Source organism: Ruditapes philippinarum, unplaced genomic scaffold (assembly GCF_026571515.1).
Source record: "Ruditapes philippinarum isolate M1 unplaced genomic scaffold, ASM2657151v2 ctg3202_1_1_1_1, whole genome shotgun sequence".
In the NCBI taxonomy this organism is placed as follows: Eukaryota; Metazoa; Mollusca; class Bivalvia; order Venerida; family Veneridae; genus Ruditapes; species Ruditapes philippinarum.
In genome coordinates, this window is record NW_026860970.1 from 63,436 (window position 1) to 78,096 (window position 14,661).

At 34.1% G+C, this 14,661-nt stretch overlaps 1 protein-coding gene across 1 annotated transcript in view; it reads left to right on the forward strand.

The window, feature by feature from the left end:
* The window catches only part of LOC132714058 (uncharacterized), a 36,384-nt gene that overhangs the window by 17,982 nt on the left and 3,741 nt on the right, over positions 1–14,661 (forward strand). The window contains exons 5-8 of the mRNA XM_060696790.1: positions 107–352; positions 10,785–10,977; positions 13,375–13,565; positions 13,850–13,955. Of these exons, the coding sequence (XP_060552773.1) occupies positions 107–352; positions 10,785–10,977; positions 13,375–13,565; positions 13,850–13,955 (736 nt within the window). The remainder of the gene's footprint in view (positions 1–106; positions 353–10,784; positions 10,978–13,374; positions 13,566–13,849; positions 13,956–14,661) is intronic.

A 14,661-nucleotide genomic window follows, 5' to 3' on the forward strand; every position in this document is an offset into this window, starting at 1 on the left:
CTCTTGTGCAATATATAGGTTTTTTTAGTTTATAGAATTAATGTTTAAGAATTGAAATATATGTTTTTTTCTATTCATGACATTGTATATGATTCATTTATGTCAGATAGTACCGGAGCCAATTGACCCGCGACTAGCAAGAAAAATTGTAGAGCTGTGTAATAGTGGAGTGAACAGTCTCAATGAGATGAGAAGTATTCTTAAAGGTTATGTTAGGAATATTTGTAGTCCTCTTCCACTCCCTAGTAACAGGCGGTTTTATCCTACAAACAAGTGCATATCAAACCATATGTTTCGGGCAATGAAGAAAGAGAGGAAAGAAGATCAACAAATCTTTGAAGACCTAGCTCATGTATGTATCATTTTAACTACCAACATTATTGTTTCTTTGGGAGAAAAAGCTATTTGGCTAGTAAAAGTGAAAATTGCTTAGTAAACTTCAATACAATTTTTTATGAATGTATAATGGATCAGTTTTAGCTCACCTGAATGTAGAGTGCTCAAAGATGAGCTTTTGTTATGCTCCCCATAAATTGGAAAAATTTAATAAGGTAAAGTTATGATTCTTGGATACTACACTTCCTGCCACTTGCCTCTATCATTTTGTGAAGTTTAAATAAAATTTCTTCATACTTTCCAAGTTATGCTCTGAACAAGATGGATGGATAGACAGACAGACAGACAATGCTTTTCCAAAGTTTAACTATCAATGTTATGGCATTGAAACTATACACAGTTGTAGAGACTAAAATGAGAAAGTGCATTTTCAAAGAACCATAACTCTACATTGTTTAGTTTTTAAATTATCTGCCTTAATACTACCTGACTATAAGTTCTAAATTATCAATGCTGTCTTTTTGAAACTTCTTACAGTTGTAAAGACTAGACAGAGAAAGTACAATGTCAAAGAACTATTACTCTATTTTGCTATTTTTTGATTATCTCTGTGTGAAATAATTGACATTGTGAATAACTTAAAATGTATGGAAGGAATACTTCATACATTCATGGAGTCCAGTGAGAGGAAGTGCAGTGTCAAAGAACCATGACTCTAGATAACTTAGTTTTTTTTAATTATCTTCTTTTATAATTCTTTATCATGCTTGTCTGGAGAAAAACTTGAAAAATATTGGAAGAATATAAATAAAACTTCACACAGGGACAGATACTTGTGAAAGGAAGTGCAGTGTCAAAGAACAATAATTTTACACTACTTAATTTTACCCTCTGGTCATCTGGCCATCTGTGTACACTACTTTCAAACCTTGAATAAAACTTGACAGGAATAATTGCCATGATGTCTTCTTGTGCATAAGGAACTTGCTGAAATTGGGTATAACTTTGTAATAAATGAATGCATTGTATTCATACTTAAAAATAATAATGCTTTTAACTATACCTTTGAGTAGGTCAAGCTTAACTTGACCTTTGCTAAAATTTGCCATAATTTGTTATTTATGGATGGATTTGATTCATACTAGAACAAAACAAGACTTAGCATAAATATTTGACTTGATGTGTCAAGAATCATGACCCTAGGTTAAAGGTCAAGGCAACACTTGAAGGTCCAAAGTCATGGTATGAATTTTTTATGAAAGTGTTCTGGTGTTGGTATCCTGTCAACAATTCTGTCATTTCTGGATGGATTTAAGAATTACTGTGCATAAATGTGTTGGACATAATGACGACATGTCAGGTGTATGAATCACGTCACTAGCTCAAAGGTCAAGATCACACTTACAGATCCAATGTAATGAAAATTTTTTTATTACAGTGCACAGGCCTTGATGTCCTGTCATTTTTGGATGGATTTAAGAATTTCTGTGCATGTATGTGTTGAATATTATGATGACATGTCGCTCACAAGAATCAGACCTCCAGCTCAAAAGTCAAGGTCACACTTATAGGTCCAAAGTTATATAAATTTTTATAAAAATGAACCGATGTTTGTGTACGATCAACGATTTTGTCATTCCCAGATGTATTTAAAAATAACTGTGCATAAATATGTTGGACATAATGGCACATAAGGCGTATGAATCAGGTCCCTAACTAAAAAGTCATAGCCAGGCTTGTACTCCAAAGTCATGATATGAATTTATTCACAAAAGTGCACTTATGTTTCCCATTCCAAGATGGATTTTTATGCCCCCACAATGTGGGAGCATATAGCGTTGCACTTGTCCGTCCATCAGTCCGTCCGTCAGTCCGTCCGTCAGTCCGTACGTCCCGAAATCTTGTGAACGCAACTCCTCTTAAACCAGATGGCAGATTTTGCTTAAACTTACAGGGATGAACAACCTTAATGTGTAGATGGTAGTAAAGGAAGGAATTTTCGCTGCGACCAAATTTAACAGAATTATGGCCCTTTGTTGATTTTTTCACTAGATACTATGTAGAAATTTTGTGAACACAACTTCTCTTAAACCGGATGGCAGATTTTGCTTAAACTTACAGGGATGAACAACCTTAATGTGTAGATGGTAGTACAGGAAGGAATTTTTGCTGCGACCAAATTTAACAGAATTATGGCCCTTTGTTGATTTTTTCACTATATACTATGTAGAAATTTTGTGAACGCAACTTCTCTTAAACCGAATGGCAGATTTTGCTTAAACTTACAGGGATGAACAACCTTAATGTGTAGATGGTAGTAAAGGAAGGAATTTTTGCTGCAACCAAATTTAACAGAATTATGGCCCTTTGTTGATTTTTTCACTATATACTATGTAGAAATTTTGTGAACGCAACTCCTCTTAAACCGGATGGCAGATTTTGCTTAAACTTACAGGGATTAACAACCTTAATGTGTAGATGGTAGTAAAGGAAGGAATTTTGCTGCGACCAAATTTTACAGAATTATGGCCCATTGTTGATTTTTTCACTATATACTATGTAGAAATTTTGTGAATGCAACTTCTCTTAAACCGGATGGCAGATTTTGCTTAAACTTCCAGGGATGAGCAACCTTAATGTGTAGATGGCAGTTAAGGAAGGAATTTTTGCTGCAACCAAATTTAACAGAATTATGGCCCTTTGTTGATTTTTTCATTATATACTATGTACAAATTTTGTGAACGCAACTTCTCTTAAACCGGATGGCAGATTTTGCTTAAACTTCCAGGGATTAACAACCTTAATGTGTAGATGGTAGTAAAGGAAGGAGTTTTTGCTGCGACCAAATTTAACAGAATTATGGCCCTTTGTTGATTTTTAGTTTTCAACTTGTGGCACATGTAGTGCAAAAAATATTTGACATAGAGTCATAAGATTGACAGAACAGTGGCGTGTGGGGGCATCTGTGTCCTATGGACACATTTCTAGTTTAATTTGGCATTAGTTTGTTTCACATAATATTGCTATCAATAATCAGGTCTTAAGCTCAAAAGTCAAAAATCATATTCATTTTTTTTAAAGTACATGGATGGTTGTGTCTGGTCAAGAATTATGTCATTTCAAGATGAATTTTAAAATAACTTGGCATGGATGTCTTAGACATGATGATTTTGTGTTGCGCGTTACGAATCAAGTCTCCAGTTCAACAGTGAAGGTCACACTTGTACATCATGTATAGATGGTCTTCTTTTGTGCATAGCTTTGTTATTCTTGGATGGACTTTGAAATAAAAAACCTATGCTGCTTATTATTCTGTTTTTCTTTATTTTGTTGTCACATTGTTATTTATGCTGTGTGGAGACCTAAAAAAAGTTGCCCCAAACATATAATCAAAGATGTTAATATATTTTCAATCCTCAGCCACCCAAGGGTCAAGTTCATACTTGAAAGTCAATTTTTTTTTTATGTTAGTGCTTTGATGATCATGTCCAGTCCATATCTTTGTCATTTAGTCACAGATTTTGTTCCAAGATAGCAGCCCAAGCTAAAAGAAAAAAGAAGAAAAAAAAACATTAAAAGGCATCTCCTTTATAACTGTTCGGTGGATATTGATGAAACATTACAGGAAAGATCCTTGGATGCCCTTCAAAGTGGCTGCCAAAGCTTAAAATAGAAAAACCCTTCAATGTAGATTTTGATGAAATTATACAGGTCCTCTATAGATCTTGTTCATGTGTACTAATATATTCAGGTGAGTGATTAAGCCCATCATTTGCCCTCTTGTGTAGATATTTCCCTTTGGGGTTTTTTTATGCCACCGCAGCATCTGCGATGCGGTGGCATATAGCGATTCACCTGTGTGTGTGTTTGTTTGTGTGTGTGTGTGTTATATAGATTATATAGTGAACTTAAAAAATCTTCTTGTGAAAAACCAGTAGTCCAATTTCAACCAAACTTGGCAGGATTGATCCTTGGGTGAAGGGCTTCCAAAGTTGTTCAAAGAATTTCATTCCATGCAGAAATCTGGTTGCCATGGCAACCAAAAGGAATTATAAGAACAAATTTAAAAAATCTTCTTGTAAAGACCCAAAAGGCCTAGAGCTTAGATATTTTGCATAAGGCATTGTCTGGTAGACCTCTACCAAGATTGTTCAAATTATAGCCCTGGGTCAAAATCGGCCCCGCCCCGGGGTCATTGATTTTCACTATATGTACATATAGTAAAAACTTAAAATACCTTATTGTAAAGACCCAAATAGCCTAGAGCTTAGATATTTTGCATAAGGCATTGTCTGGTAGACCTCTACCAACATTGTTCAAATTATAGCCCTGGGGGTCAAAATAGGCCCCGCCCCGGGTCATTGTTATATAGATTATATAGTGAACGTAAAAAATCTTCTTGTGAAAAACCAATAGTCCAATTTCAACCAAACTTGGCAGGATTGATCCTTGGGTGAAGGGCTTTCCAAAGTTGTTCAAAGAATTTCATTCCATGCAGAAATCTGGTTGCCATGGCAACCAAAAGGAATTATAAGAATAAATTTAAAAAATCTTCTTGTAAAGACCCAAAAGGCCTAGAGCTTAGATATTTTGCATAAGGCATTGTCTGGTAGACCTCTACCAAGATTGTTCAAATTTATAGCCCTGGGGTCAAAATCGGCCCTGCCCCGGGGTCATTGATTTTCACTATATGTACATATAGTAAAAACTTAAAAATACCTTATTGTAAAGACCCAAATAGCCTAGAGCTTAGATATTTTGCATAAGGCATTGCCTGGTAGACCTCTACCAAGATTGTTCAAATTATAGCCCTAGGGTCAAAATCGGCCCCGCCCCGGGGGTCATTGATTTTCACTATATGTACATATAGTAAAAACTTTAAATACCTACTTGTAAAGAACCAAAAGGCCTAGAGCATAAGGCATTGTGTTGTAGACCTCTACCCAGATTGTTCAAATTATAGCCCTGGGGTCAAAATCGGCCCCGCCCCGGGGGTCATTGGTTTTCGTTATATGTATATAGTAAAAACTTTAAAAAAATTTCTTCTAGCAATTGACAAATGCTAGAGGTTAGATATTTTGCATGAAACATTGTGTAGTGAACCTCTAGCAAGATTGTTCAAATTATAGCCCTGGGGTCAAAATTGCCCCCGCCCCGGGGGTCATTGATAATGATTTTCAATATATACATATAGTAAAAAATAAAAAAATCTTATTGTCTGTAGGTACAAGGTACAAGGCTTCAAAAACTTAAAATACCTTCTTGTAAATGCCCAAAAGGCCTAGAGCTTAGGTATTAATGCGGTGGCATAGCATTTTTCTCAAATGCAATCTTGTTTCATTAATATTTTTATCAGGCAAGACTCGGAAAGTATACAAGATATCATCATATCAACCTGATACTTCATAAGTGGATAGATCTCTTAGGAAGAGACTGCACAAAAAATTCCTGCTGAGCTAAATTTAGGACTCAACAACCAGAATCAATATGTCTTCCTTGCATTTCTATCAAAGTTTATTCAATTTAGAAAATATTTTTATCCCGAATCTTAAGTAATTTCTCACATTCCTATATTAATTTACCATGACATTGTGTCTGTGCTATTTAAAACTATGTATACCGTTTGACCGTGTATAGAGGGAGGACGGAATTTACACAGTATTCAAGCGACCTTGACCTGCGCATATTTCGACAATTTTGACGAAACCGATGACGTTTTCACAAATAAGTAATCTTTTAAACTGAGCGAAGACCATAAATGTTTTGCTTTTGATATCAGAGTAACTACTAGATACTATAAATATGAACAATACTTTTGCGGTAAGTGTAGCTGAATATATGAAGCATAAACGAGTAGAAACATCCAATCCGAGTCAACTCGGCCCTGAAACTAACTTACTCGGCCCCCTTTCGCCCCACCCCAGTCATTTCGGCCCAATACTAATTCGTCTTGGGCCAACTCTACTAATAATAATATACTATTTGTAAATAATAATTTGTTTTCCATAATGCAAATGCATTTTACATAGCACATAATACCACAGACGCTTGGGCGTCAGATTCTGCCCCCTCCCCCAAATTGATAGCCCCTGTGGCCTGTAAACACTCAATCAAAACTATTTTAATATTTAAACACAAATGCCACATCTGTTACAACGATAAAACGGGCAGCACGAAAAACCCAAATATACCCAAATATTGCATAAATATACCCAAATATTGCCCAGTTATAGCCTGGAACCCCGTAGTATCGATCTATTTACCCATTAATCACAATTAAAAAAATTTAAATCTCCCTGAATCTTTATTTTGTATTATTTATTTTGATTCTTTTGTCATAATGTTTACATGGCAAACATCACTGATATATAGTTTTTAGCTTTGGAATAAAAGGATATTTACAGACATGTCAAACAGATTGAAGAATTAGGTCACGCCATGATATCAATGCATTGTGAGAATCGCTCAGTTAGTCAAAGATTGGGAAGCCTGACCCATCTTTATGCTAGATTTTTCAGTCAATTAGAATCAAACATGTCTGTTTTAAAATGTCAGCATTGTTCCGGTCCGACACTTTAACTCAGAGTTATGGCCCTTGATTAGTTATGCAGTATGCATATAGAGTAAAAATCGTTTCCGCGCTACTTCTCTGCAACTACTGGCTGGAATTCAATGAAACTTTATGGGAACCTTCAATACCAAGGGGAGATGCGCATATCGTCGCCTTGTTCCGGTCAGACACTTTAACTCAGAGTTATGGCCCTTGATTAGTTATGCAGTATGCATATAGAGTAAAAATCGTTTCCGCGCTACTTCTCTGCAACTACTGGCTGGAATTCAACGAAACTTTATGGGAACCTTTAATACCAAGAGGAGATGCGCATATTCTCGCCTTGTTAGGGTCAGACACTTTAACTCAGAGTTATGGCCCTTGATTAATTATGCAGTATGCATATAGAGCAAAAATAATTTCCGCCCTACTACTCTGCAACTACTGGCTGGAATTCAACAAAACTTTATGGGAACCTTCAATACCAAGAGGAGATGCGCATATCGTTGCCTTGTTCGGGTCAGACATTTTAACTTTGAGTTATGGCCCTTGATAACTTATGCAGTATACAACCAGAGCAATAATCGTTTCTGTGCTACTTCTCTGTAACTACTGGCTGGAATTCAATGAAACTTTATGGGATACGAAGAGGAGATGTGCATATAGTCGCCTTGTTCCGGTCAGACACATATAACTCAGATTTATGGCCCTTGATTAGTTATGCAGTATGCATACATCTGGCATTTCCAGATATTACTATTTAACACAGAGTTATGGCTCTGTTATTGCCCTGAATATTTATCAAGTTCAAAGAATATTACTGTTTATGCCATGATAAATATATAAATAAAGCCTTATGTCTTCAGTTGTTGTGTTAGTAATAACCAGTACTCGGCGGGGGATATAAATTCAACGAATTTGCTTGTTATAAGTCTTTTTATTATCTACAAAGTCTGACGGTACTGGAAACAATGTCTTTGATCATTGTTACTGCACAAAACAAATGCGAAAGATTTTCGTGACACTGTTGAAATGTAAACAATCAGTTGTTAGTGCATTTTGCAAAAAAATCGAAAGATTTGTAAATAGATCGATACAATGAATAGCACGATACAATGGGGTTCAACTATATTAAAAAAGTGCTGTTTTATACTAAACAAGTGCTGTTTTAATCATGAATACAATATACACTTTCACTAAGATATAATCAAACATACCCAAATACAAACATGTATACATTTTCCTATTATTGTGTTTTGAACCAAAATACAGTAGATGTACTCAAAGCGATTTTGAAGTAGCCCGATATTTTAATGATCTGTCATACCTATTTACGACGCTAGGTCTGTTAAAAATTTGTTTACCTCTCAATTACATCCAATTACCGTTAATCCGTAGTTAAGAACGCATGTCAACATCAACAAAATCTAATACACGCTGCAAGGGAAGAGTTCACTATGTATATCTTTCTAATTATGTATTCATGCGATTTATGAATCAGAATGCTCGTTGTATCTACGGCAGTTTGCATTGACCAATCGGTGACATATTAACATACAGCGGCTGTTTGTTGACAATTACACAAAATGGCGACAGATTCAAATCAATTTTTCGCCGATTGCATGATTAAAGACACCTGCATATACATAAATGATAATTGTTGATAATTGTTGCGGTGTTTTGGCGGGTAAAGATAAACAATTTAAAAGGTGTGGTTATGTTCGAAAACTCTATTGTTAAAAACTTTCGGAGCACTAATCTGTAGAAAATATGTGAAGTTTTGTATCTAATATTTTTTTAATACATTGAACTCTGTAAAGTAAACACGCTGATTATACAAAATTAAATTTCATTAACATTCTGGCTTGTGGGCAAATTGCTAAATGAAAATTATAGTCGATGTCCAGTCTGACTCATTGACAATATGGCAAGTGGCACTGCTCTATCTGCCCTGAATATTCAACTAAACTTACTCACTATTTCTACATGTATACAGTATATGTAAATATTGTGTTTGCTATTGGTATACATTTATAAAAAGTAGATTTATAGTAGAATTGTTTTATTTGTGAGGTGTTTATTTCTTTTCTGGTTTGTAAAGTTTCCTAGCTTATAATTCTCCAGATGACGCCTAATATGTCTCCCAACTTCTCCCTAAAGTCTCCTCACTTCTCCCTAAATCAGCTGGAGGGAGAAGTCACTTCTCCCTAAAATTTTGACCTAGCTCAAGCCCTGACTCTATTAAAGCTATTAATTTAAAAAAAAAATAACATGGACACTTGTATATGATATGAAATTTCAACAAAATTACACCTTAAAAATGTAAGTGTATACAACAAATATCATATCTTGATTATATTCATAGAGAACCTATAGTAGCAAATGTCACAACTTTATTTTCTTACAACATCTTAACTGCCCATTTCAACGGAATGAATGAAAGTTATAGCAGGCTAAGTCATATTATTTTATAAATATTTATTAGTCCCCTACCGGTTTAACCGGAGGGGACTTTAGGTTTACCCTCCGTCCGTCCGTCCGTCCACAAAACTGGATCCCGCGATATCGCAAAAAGTACTGAAAATATTTTAATGAAACTTGATATATGGATAGATGGCAGTATGGAGATTATGCACATCTTTTCTTCCTATGTTGAAAATTCTGGTTGCTATGGCAACAAATAGCCTGAAAATATGGCAGATTGAACACATAAACTGGATCCCGCGATAACGCAAAAAGTACTGAAAATATTTTTATGAAACTTGATATATGGATAGATGGCAGTATGGAGATTATGCACGTCTTTTTTTTTCTTCCTATGTTGAAAATTCTGGTTGCTATGGCAACAAATAGCCTGAATTTTAAGATTTCTGATTTAAATTTTTCAGCTTTTTCACTATAAGTTCTTTATTTTTTAAGGTGTTTACTTCGAACTTAAAATATAAGTTTCTGGTCATCAACCACATCATATGTGACAAGGTTTACAACTCTAGCTCAAAAATTATCAGTATTACCTCCCTTGAACTTAGAATTTTTATGAAAAAAATGTTGTCTTTTTTAAATAACTTCTTTATTTCCTAATGTATCTACTTCAAACTTCATATATATGTTTCTTATTATCACTCAACATTTTTGAGAAGGTTAAATACTCTAGCAAGACTATTTCCAGAATTATGTCCCCCTTGAACTTAGATTTTTTTCGAGAAATTGGTATTTTTCACTCCAACTTCTTCATTCCATATAGGATTTACTTTAAAATCCCACATCGTAATAATATGACAAGGTTGTATAAACATAATTTCCTTACTAGGCAGGGAAACTTAACACATTACTGTGATATAGACAAACATAGAACTCAAAAGATTTAAGTTCATTCATGTCATTCATTCACTGGTTAAATTGAATGGCCAATGGCCCATCAGAAAGTTGCTGGGGTTCTAACCAGTAGGGGACTTATGGATTGCTTGCAATACTATGATAATTGCTTGTTTATTTCTCATTCTAATCTATATTTTATACAAACAAAAATAGATATTTCTATATTTGGGTGTATTTGGGTATATTTGGATATTTCGTGCTGCCGGATAAAACTGGTTTTCAAACAATTTTTACATATGTATATGAAAAAAATACCGTTTAAATATGTATGTATTAACACTGGCCTGCTAATTTGTGTTATTTAAAACATAGTTTGTATCTAAATTACATATTTGCAAAATTTACAGTAACATTCATTAGTCATCCTCAGCTGAAATACAATCACTATTTGTATAATTATCATGTTGATAAAGTTCATGATGTTTAAATATACAATAAATATTGAATTATGAACTCTGATTAATGGATCAGTTGAGTACATTAATTATACAACCTTAACATGAACATGTCTTGTTTTCAGACACATCCAAGTGTGAGGATCAAAGGAACAGAGACAAACTACATCCCTGTCCAGTGTTTTGACCCGCTTTGTGCTGACAAGTCTCCCCACATGCACTGTCCTTTCTGTGTGAAAACAGAATCATATGTAGATCCTGTAATCTTAAAGGCTCACTATAGAGTGAAACATGTTGACAAAGGCATAGAGTTTGCAGGTTAATATAATTTATAGCATGCTGTATCATTCTGTAGGATAAGAAAGGCTGTAATTCGTTTCACATGTCAAACTTGTGGAAAATTGTGATAGCAATTTTATACTTTGAACCACACCTGAGCACAAAATGGTCAGAGGTGAGCTTTTATGATGACAGTGTATCCCTTGTAGGGTTTCCTAATCGGACAAAAATCATAATGGATCATCGATAATAATCGAACAACCCTTTTCGATCAATCATCGATTATATAATCGAAATATTTACAATAACAAAGTTAATATGTACAATGTACATATCATGCTTTACTATTTATTAGAATTCCATTAATATTCTATATTTTGTGTTACTACAACTTTATCAACTGAAATAAACTAGTTTACAGATATACTATGCTCATCCTTGAGTAAAATATTTTAATCAAATAAATTCATTAAAATCTATAAAATTATTCTGTCTCAATTTCAATAAAGGAATGAATAAACTATGCATGGGACCAAGTTAAGTTGGTTCTTTCAAAACTGTCAGGTTTTTTTTAATGACACTATATATTGATATTGTAACTACCTTTAGTGTGTAAAATAATTTTATACATAACATATCTTCTTTGTGTGAAGTCAAAACATGTTTATTTTATATTTACAAATAGACTGTGTAGCAATTCTAAATATTTTCTAATGTCAAATTTGAGCATAGTTTATCCCTCACTGTCAACTATTAACACCATGGTCACCAGTATGCTTTCATATTCAATTGAATGCAAATTATTGTTTCAACCAAAACTGGCTTTAATTTAGAGTGTTGTTATAATACAGTGAGTCACTTAAGTAACAGCAAAAAAATAAATTACCGATGATCGATTATTAAACCTTGTTATCGATCATCGCCGATCGGTCCTTTAAACGATCAATTTTCAATTATACTCAATCATCGTTTAATCCCTAATCCCTTGACCATCATTGTCCACTATTTCTTGAAACAACATCTCCTAAATCACTTGATTGATTTTCACCAAACTTTACAGGATTGATCTTAAGGTGCTTCTCTACAAAAGTTTAAATGGTTCCAGTCTGATGTGTAATTAGGTCACTGGAGCTAACTTCCTTAAATATCTCCTCCTTAGAAACTAAAATGCCCAGAGCTTTCATTCTTGGCATGTAGTATCACCTTGTGGTCCTCTACTAAAGTTATAAAAATTAGGGTGTTTTAGTTTATATAGGCTTATAAGTAAAATCAAAATAAGTTTTCTTTTATGAAACTGCAATGCTCACAGCTTAGATATTTGGCTTGTAGCACTGTCATGTAGACTTGTACAAAAGCTACTAGTATATAAATTATGCCCCCTTGTGTCTAGGTAATTGCTCGGATGAGTTCGAACATGGGTTATCTCTAATGAAAAACTAGGTCACAGGAGCTAACAAAAGAAAAATCTTGTTAACACTCTTGTGGCTACTGTTTTGATCCAACTATCCTGGAAATTGGTCTTAAAGTTTGTTTTGATGATTTCTAGGCCAAGTTTGAATATGGGTCACCTGGGGTCAAAAACTAGGTCACACTGCTCAAATATGTAAAATCCTTGTTAACACTCTCGTGGTCACATTTTTGACTCACCTGTCATGAAACTTGGTCAGGATGCTTGTCTAGGTAATTGCTCAGATGAGTTTTATGGGTCAGGTGAGCGATCTATGGCCATCTTGGCCCTCTTGTTTTTTAAAGCAGCATGCCTCCAGATTCACGCTAATTTTCAATAATTAAAAAAAAATGTATTTAAAAGTAAAATATTGTGAAGTGGACAAAGTGGCCAAAATAAGCAAAATTAGCCCTGACTGCGTTAGTAACGCAGTAGAAATATGGTGATAAATACTGCAAAATCAGCCCTTAATCGCTTATAACATGTAAATCATTACTTGAATCTTTAAACATTTTACTTTTCTTAAAATTTTAGCACATTTTTCTCAAATTTAATTTTCTTGAGATATTTCGGCTCATCTGGAGGCATGCAGCTTTAAAGTATGCAGCCTAGATAAATAAAATGAAAAAAAATGAAAAAAACTAATTTGACTTCATTACTGACTACCCTTTCCTTGCCTGAATCAATAGTGAGTGATCCAGAGCCATCATCATTCGCTGGTTTTTCAAATTTTTGTACATCTTTTTTATGCATTACAACTTAAATGAAATTCTTTTGTTGATTTCTTGAATGTATGGACCTCTTTTACTTTATAAATTTTGAAATATGTAAATAAGGAATGTCTAATGTTATTTGTATAAATTATATGTAAATAAGGAATGTCAAATGTTATTTGTATAAATTATATATAAATAAGGAATGTCAAATGTTATTTGTATAAATTATATGTAAATAAGGAATGTCAAATGTTATTTGTATAAATTGTACAGGGTTAAAAGTTTTACGCTGTTGTGATAGATGTGACATTGTTGGTGTTATCAAGGGAGAGAAAAAATTCAAGGGAGCTCACTGGCATTGTTACAAATGCCGGAATGGATTTAACAGGAGAGATGAGGCTATCAAACATTATAAGACACATTTTAGAAATCCACAAACAACATTTCAGATTCAAATTGCACAGGTAAAACATACTATGTCTTTGTTCATGTACCAGTAAATATTCTGAAAATGTAATTTATGTCCAGGGCCAGCACCCTTCCAAATGTCAAGAGTATACAAAGAAGAATATTATATACATTTGTATTAAACCTCATGTAAATTTTTTACTATATAGCCTTATGTGACTTCACATGCTGTTAATTCTATCTATCATCCTGGAAACGATTATCACTCAGTGAATAATTTTTTCCAATAAAAAAGATTTAAAACAAATGGATTTATGAGAACGTGTTTTATTGACTACAGGATATAAACCAACCAGTGACACAAGCATTTGAAACAGAAGAGGCAGCTTCTTGTATTCCTACAGACAGTTTCTCTGTACATGCTAGTCTTACAGAGGCCATCCCAAGTATATACTCTACAAAAAATGTTTATATTTTTTAGCTCACCTGTCGCAAAGTGACAGGGTGAGCTTTTGTGATCGCTTGTCGTCCGTCCTTCCGTCGTCCGTCCGTAAACTTTTTCTTTAAATAACATCTCCTCATAAACCGCTGAGCCAATTTCATCCAAACTTCACAGGAATGTTCCTTTGGTGGTCACCTTTAAAAATTGTTCAAAGAATTTAATTCCATGCAGAACTCTGGTTGCCATGGCAACCGAAAGAAAAAACTTAAAATATCTTCTTTTAAAAAACCCAAAGAGGTAGAGCTTAGATATTTGGCATGAAACATCTTCTAGTGAGTGTCTATCAAGTTTGTTCAAATAAAAGCCCTGGGGTCAAAATTGGCCCCGCCCTGGGGGTCATTGATTTTCCCTATATGCATTTAGTAAAAACTTAAAAATTTTCTTTTAAAGAACCCAAAGAGCTAGAGCTAAGATATTTAGCATGAAACATAATGGGTGTCTACCAAGTTTGTTCAAATAAAAGCCCTGGGGTCAAAATTGGCCCCACCCCAAGGGGTCATTGGTTTTCCCTATATGCATAGAGCAAAAACTTATAAAATCTTCTTTTAAAGAACCCAAAGAGCTAGAGCTAAGATATTTAGCATGAAACATCTTCTAATGAGTGTCTATCAAGTTTGTTCAAATAAAAGCCCTGGGGTCAAAATTGGCCC